General features: G+C 35.4%; 1 protein-coding gene across 1 annotated transcript in view; it reads right to left on the bottom strand.

The window, feature by feature from the left end:
- LOC113233127 (major antigen-like) overlaps positions 1–15,449 on the bottom strand; it is a 21,129-nt gene extending 5,680 nt beyond the window's left edge. Inside the window, exons 1-19 of the mRNA XM_026468126.1 lie at positions 14,987–15,449; positions 14,833–14,874; positions 13,545–13,577; positions 13,452–13,475; positions 13,337–13,360; positions 13,222–13,251; positions 12,953–12,982; positions 12,388–12,411; positions 10,168–10,234; positions 10,008–10,093; positions 9,814–9,933; positions 8,881–9,729; positions 8,612–8,795; positions 7,004–8,043; positions 5,646–5,771; positions 5,366–5,567; positions 2,186–5,163; positions 1,842–2,108; positions 1,528–1,675 (exon numbers count right to left, since the gene is read on the bottom strand). Coding sequence (XP_026323911.1) covers positions 1,528–1,675; positions 1,842–2,108; positions 2,186–5,163; positions 5,366–5,567; positions 5,646–5,771; positions 7,004–8,043; positions 8,612–8,795; positions 8,881–9,729; positions 9,814–9,933; positions 10,008–10,093; positions 10,168–10,234; positions 12,388–12,411; positions 12,953–12,982; positions 13,222–13,251; positions 13,337–13,360; positions 13,452–13,475; positions 13,545–13,577; positions 14,833–14,874; positions 14,987–15,334 — 6,622 coding nt within the window. The 5' untranslated portion in view covers positions 15,335–15,449. The remainder of the gene's footprint in view (positions 1–1,527; positions 1,676–1,841; positions 2,109–2,185; positions 5,164–5,365; positions 5,568–5,645; positions 5,772–7,003; positions 8,044–8,611; positions 8,796–8,880; positions 9,730–9,813; positions 9,934–10,007; positions 10,094–10,167; positions 10,235–12,387; positions 12,412–12,952; positions 12,983–13,221; positions 13,252–13,336; positions 13,361–13,451; positions 13,476–13,544; positions 13,578–14,832; positions 14,875–14,986) is intronic.

Below are 15,449 nucleotides of genomic sequence, written 5' to 3'. Positions count from 1 at the left end.
TCAACAGCAAAAAGCAATGTGGAAGTAATGTGTAAGTCGTGCAGAGTGTAGTTGCATGTCCAGTGTTAACGTGTTGGTTGGTGGGAGCGTACTGATGTGGCAAACATGAAATTAAAAAAAACCAACTTGCAAAAAAAACAAGAAAATACAAAGAAATAGGACGAAAATTAATTATATATATTCAATATTAATTTTACAAATTGGTGTTTCAGAAGCCCGCGCTATACAAAGCGCTGCAAATTATCCAGTTTTTGTCTCTCATAAATAAGTTCCCTTAAATGCATTTTGAAGGTGGACTTAGATTTGAGAAGCCTAAGTGGAGGTGGAATATTATTCCAACACCTTGTGGCGTGATAGCGAAAACTTCCCGTAAAAGCCACAGTACGATGAATTTGACCCGCCAACAGAGACAGTACGGATTTGCTGGGATTATCAGTCGTGAAATGCGGAGAACCTTAATTTTCTGTACAGGTTCCTGAAATTTCACCACGCCAAACAACATACACGCGAAATGCAACTGCCTTCTTGAGTTCATGTTCAGCATATTCGCATTGTTAAAGAACGGTGTGATGTGGCTACCGGAGGGAATCAAAAAGCAAAATCTACAGCATGCATTCTGTAGGCGTTGAATCAGCCGTTGGGTTTTACTTAACAGACGAGGATCACAAACAATGTTTTCGTAACTGAGCCTGGAAATGATCAAAGATTCGCAGAGAGTACTACGTACTCATTCATTTACATAATTATGTATTTTGTACAAAATTTTTAGGCGGTAAAAGCAGTTTCTATTCTGTCCCAACAGATGACTCTCGAATCTTAGTTGACCATCTAGTGTGATGCCAAGATTTTTCAACTCCACAGCTCGAGCGATATCCCTACCTGCGATCTCTATTCTAAGACCCTTATCTATAATGATATTGATTTGATTTTTACTGCCAAGTACGATAAACTTAGACTTAATGGGATTTAAAATTAAGGCATTTTCAGCAGACCAAGCAGCAATCGCTCTCAGGTCATCATTCATGCGTGATTGCGCTTCGTGTAGGTTATTTGAGTATACTGGTATGTATAGCTGACCGTTATCCGCGTAACAATGGTACCTATAATGCTTAATCACCCTAGGTAAATCAGCAATGTAGATGATGAACAGTATTGGTCCCAACATAGATCCTTGCGGGACCCCCCGATTAACCGGAAGAAAGTCGGAAACAATACGGACTTCGTCCGGCCTAGACAACCTGGCCGCCTGCGAGCGTACTCCAACGTAACTCTCAAACCATTGCACCGCAGAATCATTCAAGCCCTAATATGACAGCTTCGCGAGGAGAAGATAATCATTAATACTATCGAAAGCACGTGAAAAGTCCAACAGGGTCAGGATAGTACCTCGACCAGAATCCTGTTCGGCAAGTATGTTGTCCGTCACATCTAGTACGGCTGTAATTGTGCCTGTGATGATGATGATTAAACTAGTTCCCACTGGAGGAACGTATATAGCAGTAGATACATGAACTTAATATTACTTACTATGTTGCTGTGCGTGTCGCTGCTTATTCATTAGTTCATTCTCTAAAGAATCAATTTTTTTCTGTAGAGCCTCTTCTTTGCTTATTTTACTTTTCCACGCTCGGCACACTTTGAAGTGAAGGAATGATAACTCTTGTGCGTCCAATGCCTGAAAACATACTTAACTTGGCCTATTAATTTTAGGGTCATTTTTGATTATCCCACAACCTCTTCAGACGACATTGCTATTATTGTATAATATCATATAATTAAAAATAGCCCCGTATATCTATGAATAACGCGAAGTAAGTTTCCTAGAAGCAAAAATTTGTTACCTCAATGGTAGCAGACAATATTTTGGTAGCAATATACTTCATATATGCATGCTCAGCTATTTTTCTCTGTTCCACATCCACTTGCTCAAATATGTTACGAATGGTGTCAGATACATTAACGTCAAGAGAGCAAGTGCAGGGACCGTGCGTCTTCATCTTCGGCTTTACATTGAAAGCCTCAACGTTTGTTTTTGTTAACATTTTCATATCACCACGGTTTCGGGATTTCTTCCTATTTGTATCGGGTGTACAAATTTTGGCTTGTTCCTAATAAGTAACCAACGTCATATAATTTTTCAATTTAAATAACAAATAATTTATAGATCAAATGTAATCTATCTTACCTCAGGCAAACATTTACAAGTTTGTAGTTTGAATTTCAGTAATCGATTTTCGTTTTCAAGTTTTTCAGCTTTCCGCATGGCCTCAATACTCATACTTCGTAAACTCTCTACTTCATTTTCATGTATTTTTATGACATCTTTTAATGTTTCTTCATGAAGGCTCTGTATACTTTTGACACCATGATTGTGTTCGTTTATTATGCTTTTTATGTGACTGTCATACTGTACTTTGATGGCGTCTATTTTTTTCTTGTAATCTTTTTCAATAGTTTGTAATGTTTTGCTCAAGAATCGGATCTTATTTCCATAATCTTCTGTTGGGTCTATGTTGACCATCACGCTTTGTTCGGTAACAGATTTAGATGGGCTTCTATTACTGGGGCTTCCGCTAAAACTAGACACAGTCTTATCAGCTGTCATTCCTGGACTGGATTCACTGACACCACCATCTCTGAACATATTGTATGCGTCGTCACTGCGGGTTCTTCTGATTTGTGAATTAGGTTCGTTATTATTAGGTGCTAATTCTTGTTTTACTGTGTCTAAAATGTATTCTAAACCAAAACTACCAAGTCGAGACTTGACAGGACTGTCATTTTTAACGTTTTCGTTTTTAAATATCAAAACATCTGCCCCTACTCTAGATAATTGATGGTGCGATTTATCATCTTTATTAGAGTCTGACGAAAGTTTCATATGTTTTACAGGTTCCTTATCCGTAAAATATTGATTCGTTTGATTTCGTTCGGAACTGTTACGATATTTATTTATGTTTGGGTTTGGTTTAATGTCTTCTGCGTCAAAAGCAGAAAAGTCATTTTGGATATTTCTATTTCTGTGATCTGAGATTTGGTTCTCTGCGTCCCTAATATATATATCTTTATTTTTTATACCTCTAACTTCGAAATTCTCTTCGTCAGAATAATTATTTCGTTTCTGATCAGACTTGTGTTTGTCTGTATCTCTGATATTAGGATCACTTCTTAAAGGCCAAGTTTGTGGATCACTTGATAGCGTCCCATGGTTTAAGTCTTTAGTCTGACTACTATCTTGAGGAAATTTACTAGAGCTTACTTCTGAGTAATACTTTGGTTTACTTGGAATAGATTCTTGCAATTCTTTAATGGTTATATCGTCATTTTCTAATATAGCTCTACTTTGATTAACGTCTTCTGCGTAAACATAATCTCTCGGTAATGATTTTTTATGTAATAAATCTGTTTTAAATTGATTAAAGTCATGAGCATCTAATTGCTTTTTGGCACCAACAGAGTCCATCTCATTATTTGGCTCTTTTTCTGGCAACCCAGTAACTTCACCTGAATACCTAACTGTTTTTGTTTTAGGGGGTCCCACAACTGTTTTGTATTGACTGTCCCTAGCTGCTGCTTTATTCAATTGATTTTCGTTAGGTTGAATCATAAGTTCTTTTCTGCTGACACCATCTTCAGGATTTACCTCATAGGATTCTTCATCAGGACGTTTTTGATTTTCGGATTTGAGAGTGTCGCGTGATTCATTCGGATTTTGTTGATTAAGACGGATAGACCGCTTTGCCATTTCACTCATACTGACCTCAGGCTGACTGGAGCTTGCCGCATGTGACCATGTACCTTTATTATCGAATACTTCGTCGACGCGACTTCCATCACTATCGTGATAAATAAGAAAAAGATCTTTATCTGTCGATTTCTCAGATGTTGATACGAATGGATTATTTAAAACATCTGAACCAAGAGTAGACAATGTGAGTTGCTTGGAATTGTCTTCGTCTAAATTAGCCACGAGTTTCGATGAATCTGTATGCATGTCAGATTGTCTGCTATAAATATCTACCACTCTTTGGCCAGCGAGATTTTCCTCAAAACTAGAGATAGAACAATGTTCTAAACGACAAGTACTAAGTTGTTTCAATTTATAGGTTAAATAAGTATTTTTGACTGAATCAAAAGTTGGTTCAATATTAGCTGTTAATATTTGTACCTCATTAAAGGATTGTGGAATTTGTTTCGGACGTAAATCTATTGGTTTTCTTAAATTCATAACGTCAACGTCCTCTATTTTTTGCGGATCCGGCGGATCGTTGTATCTAATTTCGTCTGCATAGTTCATTTTGTCAGTTTGAATAGATTCATTCAAGAAATTAGCTATTGAAGTTCCAGTTTGACTCTTAAAATCGGTTTTTGGTGTATTTTTTATTTCATTTAATTCTATTTGCAGAGAAGTTACTTCTTTGCTTTTTTCTTTCAAGTCATCGTGAAGTTTAAGTAAAATATTATCAACATTAGCTTTTTCACTTGACGCACTGTTTAATTTATCTTGTAATTCACTAATTTTGGCTAAAGAATTTTGATACAAGTTTTGCATAGATTGCATTTCTTCTTCAAGTTTAGTTATATAATTATGTGTTGAACTGTTTATTTTATCTAATATTAACTTTTGATTTAATATTTCCCCTTCTAAGTCTTTGATAACAGTTTTGTCGTGATTGGCTTGTTGTTCTAATGTGTCTTTTAGGTGTAGCAACTGTTTTTCCATGTTTTGTCTATCGGCAATAGCTTCTTCCTTTTCGTGAATAACTTTTTGTTTTTCTTTTTCAATTATTTTCTTTGCTTCATCAGCTTTACTAAGAAGCAATTGGGAAGATGTCTGTACTTTGAGTAAGGTTTGTTCCAAGGCGGCACATTGTGAATTTTTATCTTCTATGTGCTTTTTAATCCTCTCTAATGACCTTAAGATTTCTTCAAGACTGCACTGATCTTGTGTTAAAGCACTATCTCCAATACTAGTCATTTCTATTTGTTTAATATCAGTAACAATTATTTCTCGTTCATTTTGTAAGTGGAGTATTTTTGCAGTATGACTTTGTTTAGCTCTGATAGATTCATCACTGGCCCTGCATAATTCTTTCTCCATGTCTGTATTGGAATTTTGAAGTCTTGCTATTTCCATTTTCATATTGTGCGTTGCTTTAGAATCTGCAAAATTGTTTAGAAGTTACGTTATGAGTGTGATAAAATGAATTAATGTGGATCTTTACGTGAAATATAGATAACCTTAAAATAAAGTGTTAGTTATGAGCGGAACTGATGTAAAACATTGGACAAAGGCTAACTTTTCGAATCGTATAATTTTCTATATTTAACGTTATCCACATTTGGTAAAATTTTGACCACTAACGATGAGCTTCCAATAGACTTATGGATTGATCAATCTTCTGAACACCACTCTCCTTTATTCCTTCGCCGGCATTGACAACTTCTGCCAAATTCTCGTGTAACTTTCTCACTTCATCATCTAGGCAGTTGATATGGTTCTGTAATATCGCTATTTTATCATCACGCTCTATTACGTCCTCGCTTAAATTTGAAATAATATGCTCCTGGAAAATATAAATACGATTTAAATTTTATAACAAAAAAAAAATGAAAAACATTTTTCAGTTTTAACAAATTCTTACCGATGCTTCGAGCTGGCCTAATAATTCTCTTATCTTTTGATGACTGTTAAGTTTTTCAGCTTTCATTTCATCTATTTCTTTTTTCACATCCAAGTACGCCGGCTGTTCACTAGTTTTTCTTGCAAGCTGTAAATGATTTAGAATAAAGTGTTAATAATAAAAAAATACATCTATCTATGAAACATATTTTCCAATTTGAGGTTATGGTAACAAAACGAAAACTCAAAAGAAGAAGATAATGCACAGATGAATATAATAAAAATACATACGTACATAAACTTCACGCCTTTTTCCCATCGGGGTAGGCAGAGACAACAGTCTTCCATTTGCTACGGTCCTGACACAAATCTTTCGCTTCATCAACACGCAATCAATCAATGCTTTCATACACGCTCGTCGGTTAAGGGTACACTTGACCTGGCCCTTCTTTAGGATGACTTCAATTTGGTCATGGTAAGTTCGTCTTGGTCGGACCATACCAAATTGCCCGCTCACACTCGTCTTATAAATCTGTTTTGTCAATCTTCTTTCATTCATTCTCTACATGTCCGAACCATTTAAGCATCCCTTTCTCTATCTTTGTCACTATATCTTCTTCTACGCCGCAACGTACTCTTTTGATACTGTTCCGTAATTTATCCATCAGAGCTTTCATTTCTACTCAAAGCTTTCATTTCTACTGCATTAAGTCTACTTTCATGCTTCTACTGCTAAATCCAACATTCACTATCATACACAAGTGTAGGAACCAGCACTCCCTCATGCACAGCCACTTTCTAGATGCTCATGAAGGCGTGCAAGGCACCATTCACTTGATTCTCTGCGTTCACTCTCCTTTCAATGTCTCTTTCATATTTACCATCACACGTAAACATGGAACCCAAATATACAAACTAATAAAAAGTATAATAAAAAGTTGTGGAATATAAGAAAATGAGTGAACAGGAAATCGGATTTAAAAAAGACAATTTACTTATAAAAACAACTTGTTTGTTCAGCTACAGCCATTGTGATATTTACTACAAACAGTTGAAGTCGTAATAAAGTTGTACCGCGCGAATTCTCGATTACGAATGGTTCTATGTACAGATATACTGCGAGAATATCGATTGCGTCTGATAAGTATTGGCGGTAAGTTTGATTATAAAACAAGCTGTTTATCCAGAATAAGTTGCTACGTGAATAATTACGTTTGACTGGAATTGGATAAAATCAGCGAAAACTTTAGCGAGATATTATTGCAATTATACAACATGGTGACGTTAACTACATTCAGCCTTATGGTTTGCTAACTTGAATTATAATATTTTCTTATTCCTTCAATAAGTATCCTTGTAAACTGTACTGAAAATTTATACCTCTGTTCGTGCGTCTACTAAAGCTCTTTCTAAGTCTTCGTTGTGTGTTGTCAGGTTTACATTGTAAATATTTAATTCACGGTTTTCCGCTTCCAATCGATTTAAATCCTTTAGTTGCATCTCATAGTCGTAAAGCAATTTTTCATTCTCCTTGCAAATTTGGTCGTGAACTTTTTTCAATTTATCGTATTCGTTTATCAGACTATTATACTGTTTTAACTTATCCATTAAAACTTCACTTTCTCGTCTTACAGATTTTAGTGTTGTTTGAACTTTCATAGTTTCATCATGCAAGGCAGCCAAATTACTTTGTGCTTCTTTGTGATGATTTTGTAGGGATTTCACTTGATCATGTAAATTTCTGTTTTCCTCAATTTTATTTTCTAATGCATTGTATAAGTCATTATATTCTTTCGTTTTATTATCAAAATCAATTTGCAATAAATTCTTTTCTGCTAGAAGTTCATTGTAAGCCATTTTGGACTCTCCTATTTCTTCTTCTAAATCACTAAATCGATTTGATTTTTTAAATAACTCTTCATTCTCGGCCTTAAGCATGTTAAGGTTTTGTAGTGAAATAACTAAATATTTGTTTTTATCTTCTAACTCCTTTAATAAACTTTCCTTTTCACCGACTAGTTTTTGGAAATCAGTGCCAAGATTTATCATATTATCTTTAAGTTTTTCAGACTGCTGTACTTTTTCCAGTAATTTTTCACTTTCTTTTTTTGTTAACTCAACCATATCAAAAGTGTCATTAAGCTCATTGGCTTTTTCTCTCAGTTCGTCCTCCAGTTCAAGTTTTTCTAGTTGAAGGCTTTCATTTGATTGTCTAAGGGACTCAAAATTTTCTCTGAGATTTTCATATTGTTTCAGTTTTTCTTCCAAAGTTTCGCTGTCTTTTTTAGTTATTTCTAAAGACAATCTATACGCACGCTTTTCTTCTTGTAAGCTATTAATAATAGCCAGAGCATTGTCATGAACATCTTTTAATTTTTGAAGTTCTTGTGAAAGAAAAGCATTATCGTTCTCTTGATTGGCTAAATCCAGTTTAAGTTTTTTATTTTCTTCAATACAATCTATTAACATATTTTTTACTTCAATGTGATCTTGTTCCTGAGATACCAAAGTTTTAGATAAATCCTCTTTTTTGTGTACTAATTCGTCATAATCCTTCACTTTCTGAAGTAACTCTTGACTCTCTTGTCTTGCTAGCTCAAGAGAGCAAAGCACATCTTGCTTTTGATTTTCCAGTTCCAGTACGTTATTGCTAAATGTTTGCTTCGTATTTTGAAGCTGGTTGTACAATTCGTTGTTTTCTTTATTTTTTTGTTCCAGTTCTTCCCTTAAATTGTTTATTTCCAGTGATTTATTGTTTAATACATTAATTAAATTAGCGACTGCTGTGGTTTGTTCTTTATTTTCGTCCATTAATTTAAGGGCTTCTTCTCTAAAGTTATCAGTATATTGCTCCAAATACTCTTTACGTTGAAGCGCTTTTTCACAAGTACCTAAAATTAAAATAAATTGATTAAAAAGTGATAGCGTATTCCGAAATGTATAAACTATCATTGCTACCGTTGCATTTTTAAGTTGATTCTTTTTTACATTTCCATTCTTCTATTTCCATTTTAAGATCATTGATATTTTGCAGTTGATCCTGATATTGATCTTGCAGTTGTTGTTTTTCTTCTTCGCTATTGTGCAACGCTTCTTTTAATGTTCTTATTTGATCTTTCAACGATTCAATTTCGTCTAGAATAGCCATTGACTTGGTGATATCCTCGTTTTGCTGAAAATTTTATTACAGAATACTCAGTACATAATATATCAAAGAAAACCACCAAAAGTTAAAGTAGTTAAAATTAAAAACTGACTTTGTCAGGTTCTTGTTCAAGCAGTCTATCTATCTGATTTGATAAACTTCTTATCTGCTGTTCTTGGCACATTACTTTGCATTCAGTTTCTTTTAATTTACATTGTAAAGCATTTTCTTTCTTTTCTAAAGCAATTGTCACGTCATTTAATCTTTTCTCCAGTTCAATATTTTCGTTTCTTAAACCTTCAAGTGTATTTGTTTTAATCGAATTTATTTCTATTTCGGCCTTTAATTGATTTTCCAAACTTGCTGTTTCATCCGATAATATTATGTATTGTTGTTTTAAACTATCGAGATCCTCCGAACGTCTTCTGTAGTGTTCTCTTTCACTGTACAATGTTGTATACTCTCTTAGTTGCTCTCTTAAAGCATTACATTCTCTGTCTAAATCTTCATACTGCTGGCATCTAAGACTCAAATTATTTCTCTCATGCTTTAAATTTTCATAGCAAGACATCAAATCATCGTAGTTAACTTGCAAATTCTTCAGCCGATTCAAATTTTCCGTGTCTATACTGTACATATCCAAACCTATATCTGTTTCCGGGTCTTTTAATTGCGATATACTGTCTTTGCTGAGTATATCTTTCATTTCATCATGTTGCATGATATCAGCGACTAGATGAGCTCTTTTAACATCTATGCTGTCTTTTTTTGCTCCCGAAGAAGTAATTGCAAAGGCTGTCTGCGTGTGTGAGATTTCGGCTCTATAGCATTTGCAAGTTTCGTCTTTGGGTGAATGCTCAGAACAGGGTGCAATCAAAGCAACGCAAAATTTTTCTAATACCTTTAACTTGAAAAGTATTTTTCTTTTAATATCTATGCAACGAATGTCTTTCCCTGTCGACTGAAAACAAGTTAATGTTATCGTCCATTGTTACAATTTACTGTAATTCTGTGTTTTAAACATCTTAATACATGGGTAACTAACCAGTAGATCTAAATATAATCTGTATTTGTCAACCTGTCGCAATGTTGCAAATATTTTTTCTAGAGCCGTGTAAATATGGGCGTAAATGCAATAAGGTTCACAAACGTCATTCTCCATTACCTGTGAAATAGTTAACCGTGTTTTTTACTCTTGCAAATTTTAGTAACCATTTACTAAAGCTGTTATGTACTTACTGCAATGGTATTTTGAAGAGCACTTAGCCTGGCGTCCTTGCTGATAAGAACCTCCTGCATTTCTACTATTCTTGGATCGTGGACAGCTGAAAAACAATACCACGATTTTAATACGTAACTCTATCTCTAAACATGATCTTACTTACAGAAAGTCACTCACATGTGCCAACATCACAGACACATTTTAGGTCTATTTCATGAATCGACTCCACAACTGGCACCCACGGCTGCGAAGTTCCAAATAAAAAGGCACGACTTTACGATTTTTCAAGACGTACACTAATTAGTTTATAGACTTAAAAACAATTCAATAAATTCTATCGAGTTATCGAGCCTAAGGCTTTGAGGATTGCTATGCATCGGAAATGAAACTATTTTTTTTTGCAAACAAACGAACGTTTCTGGGTTTTTACCCGCCCCACTATCACGACTGACTAAACCAAACGTACGCGATTTAGGCTCAACTCACACTGGCGCAGAGTCGAAGCGTCGCGACGCGTCATGTATTTCGCCTATAGCATATTCATATCTATTCTCCTATTATTAAGGTACAAATTTGTGTCACGCAAATATGGATGTTGTGTAACATGTTGAAGGCGAGGGGTATCGCCGTGCGTTACTCGCACGCAGTGACGCATTAGACGCCAACCACACCAGACATAGCATTGCCGAACTGCGACGAGATGAGAGCGCGACAATGGATGAAGACGAAAAATTAATTTACTTAATTTAAAAATAGATATAATGTCTATCTATACATAGAGCGCACTATAAGTTCCCGGAACTAGCCACTTACATAAACAATATTTAAAAAGTAATAGAAAATGGAACTCTTTGGCTGTAGAATAGTTTGTTTCATCTGACTGTCACTTGTTTTTACACTGTGGCGACCTTTTAGAAATTGATATTCTACATCACCATGGATTAAACTCATAAAAATTTTCGTAGTATGATTTTCTACGACTTTCTAGTGTAATTTAACAGCTCTGCGGAGCTTCGCTCGGCTTCAAACTGCTTTTGGCGATGAAGCACCATGCAAGACGACTATTTATAGCTGGTTTGTAGAATTCAAACGCGGTCGTGTGAAGTTCAGTGACGAATTTCATGATGGTCGCCCGTCTACTGCTGTGAACAACAAAGACATCGATGCTGTGCGCCTTATGATCAAAACAAACAGGCATGTGACATACCGTGAGATTCGGGCATCTTTAGGCATAGGCATGTGCCAAATACAATCAATACTACACAAACATTTGGGTGTGAAAAAGTTGTGCTCTCGGTGGATCCCACACAATTTGACTGAGGATCAAAAGACGGATGGCGTCACTTGGTGCAATGCCATGCTTACCAGATTCAACGAAGGGGCGTCAAATTTGGTGTGGGACATAGTAATAAATGGCGAAACATGGATTTATAGTTACGATCCCAAAATAAAGCAGCAATCGAGCGTATGGATCTTTCGAGATGAGCCGAAACGAACCAAAGTGGCGCGCATGCAAAGTGCAAAGCGTGCAAAGCGGATGATTGCTTCTTTTTTTAGTAAAACTGGAAACGTGGCTACTGTTGCTTTGGAGAATCGTTGTACCGTGAATAGTGATTGGTACACGACCATTTGTTTGTCGGACGTTATTGACAAACTCCGTAAAAATAACCGTAAACGCCGTATCATCTTGCACCACGATGATGCCAATTCTCACATGGCAAGATAGATAAATGAATTTTTGAAGGTGAACAATGTTGACATTATGAGTCATCCCGTTTACAGTCCCGACCTGGCCCTTGTGACTTTTATTTATTTCCAAAAAATAAGGACCAGTTACGCGGTCAACGATTTTCATTACCTGAAGAGGCTGTCGAAGAGTATGAAAAATATGTTTCAGAGATTGTCACGGAGGAGCGGCTTAAATGTTTTCAAAATTAGTTCATTCCCTTCCCTTTTCTTTTTCTCCCTTCAGCTGCTGATACAATTTCAGTTTCTTCCTCTTCAGCTTCAGATATAAGAGCAGTTATAATAAGATCGATATCAACTATGTATACTGTCGAGCACGAGCGTCATTCACGAATGTTCAAAGTCTCTGAACTGGTCCAGCACTGTGACCCGGACACGGTAATGTGAGTGTCGTCGCGCGATGATGCGCCTCGCCATGCGTTGTACCTACTTGAAAAACAAGATGCGACGCGACGCTTCGACTCTGCGCCAGTGTGAATAGAACCTTAGATTCGAAAAAAAAATTTCATGTCCGAAATGCTTTCAAATATTATTGGGAGAATTTAAATGTTATACCTAATAAGTATATTCGCATTCGTTGTAAATTATTTGATACGAGTCTCAATTCATTCGATGAAGATCATTTAAAAAAAAATGTTACCGAATTATTACCTCGTCTCCTCCGGATTTGCTAGTCTGCAAAATAAAATAATAACGCGCAATAATAATAAAAATAACGCACACACTCAACATAGCCTCGTACTAGGGAAACCCTGTGTCACGGGTGCGATGGACACACACATAGACAACCACAAATTACACCCAAACTCACGAGAGAAATAAATGTAGGCCATATCGCGTTCTTAGGTTTCGCGATGGTTACAATTAGGAAATGACACTATTTTTCCGGATTTAAATAGGGTATATTTGTTTTTTCAAACAAACTAACGTTTCGGGCTCTTTACAGGTCAAAAAAAAAACAAATACACACGACTTAAATCTGTACAAATAGTTTCATTTCCTTGTAGACCTTTCCCTGTAGGCCATACAAATATTTCTCCCGGGAAACGAACCTAGGACCTCAGCGTGGCAGTCCGGCATGGTAACCGTTCGGCCACTGAGGCAGTTAACATACTTTATTGGTACTTATATAACTATACGTGTCTTAATAAAAAATATACAAATTAATTTCAAACGTAACAAATTAATTTCAAACGTAACATTCGATAACACTTACATCTCTGCTTTTTATCATGGGCGTAACAGACTGAAAAACAATTTTTAAAAAAATAAACAAAAATCGCGTGGTGATTGGAACATTTAACCTAAGCGATATACGTGTGAAAACCTAATGACTTAATTTAAAAAAATTTAAAAAATCTTTTAACATGCTTAACTCATTGGAACGTGGAAATAATAACATATTTCAAATAAAAGAGTCGCTAGAACTTTGAGTTGCACTTTTTCCTGTCGAAATGGATTAAGTCCGTACGTAATCCTACATACCTCAGAGTATTTACTCCTTGCAGAAAATGGCTAAAAGAAAATAAATTACGCATAAACAAACACTGTGATAAAATAAACTAGAAATAAATTAACACACTTGCTGTTTTTTTATTACCTCGTCGCCTCTCGATTTCCCAGTCTGAAAAAAAAGTTAATACAGAAAATGTATTAAAGAAGTATACTAATGTTATATATTAATTTGTAATTGCCAAATAGAGTTTAATAATTACCGCAAAATCTTCAGAATCTATGATCTGAAAAGAAAATTGGCAATTACTTTTCAGTTACTTTCTATGAAAGCATAGATAACACTCGTTGTTTACCTCTGTTAATCCAGATATATCCAAGTGCAAGTCCTGTGGAAAAGAGATTTAATTTAAAAGTTACCTGTATAATGTACGACAGGGCTTGTTTATATTATTCGTTTGAAATCGGGACTTAATCGTTTGTAAAGATATTTTATTTACCTCGACGTTTCGGACATATTGCAACGTTCGTGGTCTCGAACATAGAACAATAAATACAGAAGAAGTAGTCAGTTAGCGTCTGACGCGTGCCAACATTAGGTCTCGGTCTTTAGTTCGCCATTGTCGCTTTGTATAGTAAGGTTGTGTCATTCTTTCGCGCAAATTCTCTAAAATCGCAGAAAAATGCCTTATTCTGCTGTTTTGGAGTGCAAAAATGATGGTCGCTCCAAAAATATTACCCGTAGTATTTCATATCATCAGTAAGTCTTATTTTAAAAAAATGTCAATTTTCTGTTTACCATATAAATTCACATGTTAATCGTTCATCGTAGTCCAGCTCCTGGCAGCACGTTGAATAAATTTTCAATATAAAATCAAAACGAACAAACTTGCAATAAAGGTAGTATTGAACTTTGAACGTTCTAGCGACTGGGTAAAGTTTAAATTATATCAACAATTTGTTAATTTTTTTAATTAGAAACTGAGACCAATCATTATCAAGATTTCGTAGTGTTTATCATTTGTTTGTGTGCGTTTTGACGACAGCGAGCAGTTTCGATAGTTATCGATGCTTAAGGCACTTCCATTGTTTTTTCTTCCGTGGTCTCGAAGGAATTGAACAGGCGCATGCCTTCAACCCGTCGAGTTTTATGTAACTACTCGCTCATAGTCTTCATTATATGTATAGTGTATAGTATCATTATAGTTTCTTTTGAAACAATTTTAATTTTATTTTATTCGACAAGCAGTAGTTATACTACTTTATTTTATATTCATTATTATTATTATAATTTTATTACTGACGATCATAGTTATCCCTTGACATTGTATTTCCAATTGTAATATTGTGACATTGATAACATGAAATAAACGATTCTATTCTATTCTATTCTATATTTGTGCACTAGGGTTGTCGTTAGACCGACACAACACCCACGATGTCCAACGCTTTGTTGGGCGGTAAATAAAATGTGTTTACACATGGTTAAGTGCCGATTATAAAATCAAGTAATGTGTGAAAATCGTGAAAGTTTAAACCAATGTTAGGGCTTGTTCACTCCACGTTTACTTGCTCGTATTTCGAGTGAAAAACGGTAACAGTGAGTTTCTAAGAAAAATAGAAAAAAAAACTGACTGCGCTTACCACGTCCTCTAATTCCCGGTTTGCAGCTTTTATCATAGCGTGCTGAAACATTCAAAATTCAAAGACTATTTCCAAAAGAGATACATTTATATCTCGCTTAAAAGTAGTCGTATAATTAGAAATTGCATCAACATAAACTTATTTAAAAACTTACAGCATTTTCGATCTCACATTTCTGATCACAATTGAGTTCGAGAAGATCGTAAGCGGCTAGCATTTGTTCGAATTGTGTTAACTTGAGCTTTAGCCGCCGGATCTCGGCGTTTTTCGACCCCATCATCAAGTCGATGATCACATTTAAGGGAATAAACTTTCCAGGGTAGACTTCATTATTCCGCTTTATGAACTCCACCAGGTGTTCCGTCTTATCCGAAGAGAAGTGGGACCAGGCTCTCGCATCCGTGCATGATGCGTACGCCTTAAGCTTCCCCTCATTTCGCGTTGGCAAATTGTACAATTCATATTGATCGAACACGCGCTCGCGCTTTGTAATAAAAGACATCGCCGAAGTCTCTTCCTATGATTAATACAAACTTGTCTAAACATGTACATGAATAATACAAATATATTTACTTTTCCCCGCCGTCCATTGTACACATAACGATACGATTTTAATA

The sequence above is a fragment of the Hyposmocoma kahamanoa genome, unplaced genomic scaffold (assembly GCF_003589595.1).
Source record: "Hyposmocoma kahamanoa isolate Upper Pololo Valley unplaced genomic scaffold, ASM358959v1 102, whole genome shotgun sequence".
NCBI lineage: Eukaryota > Metazoa > Arthropoda > Insecta > Lepidoptera > Cosmopterigidae > Hyposmocoma > Hyposmocoma kahamanoa.
Note: the sequence above shows the minus strand (reverse complement) of the source record. Positions and strands in the feature narration are given on the sequence as shown.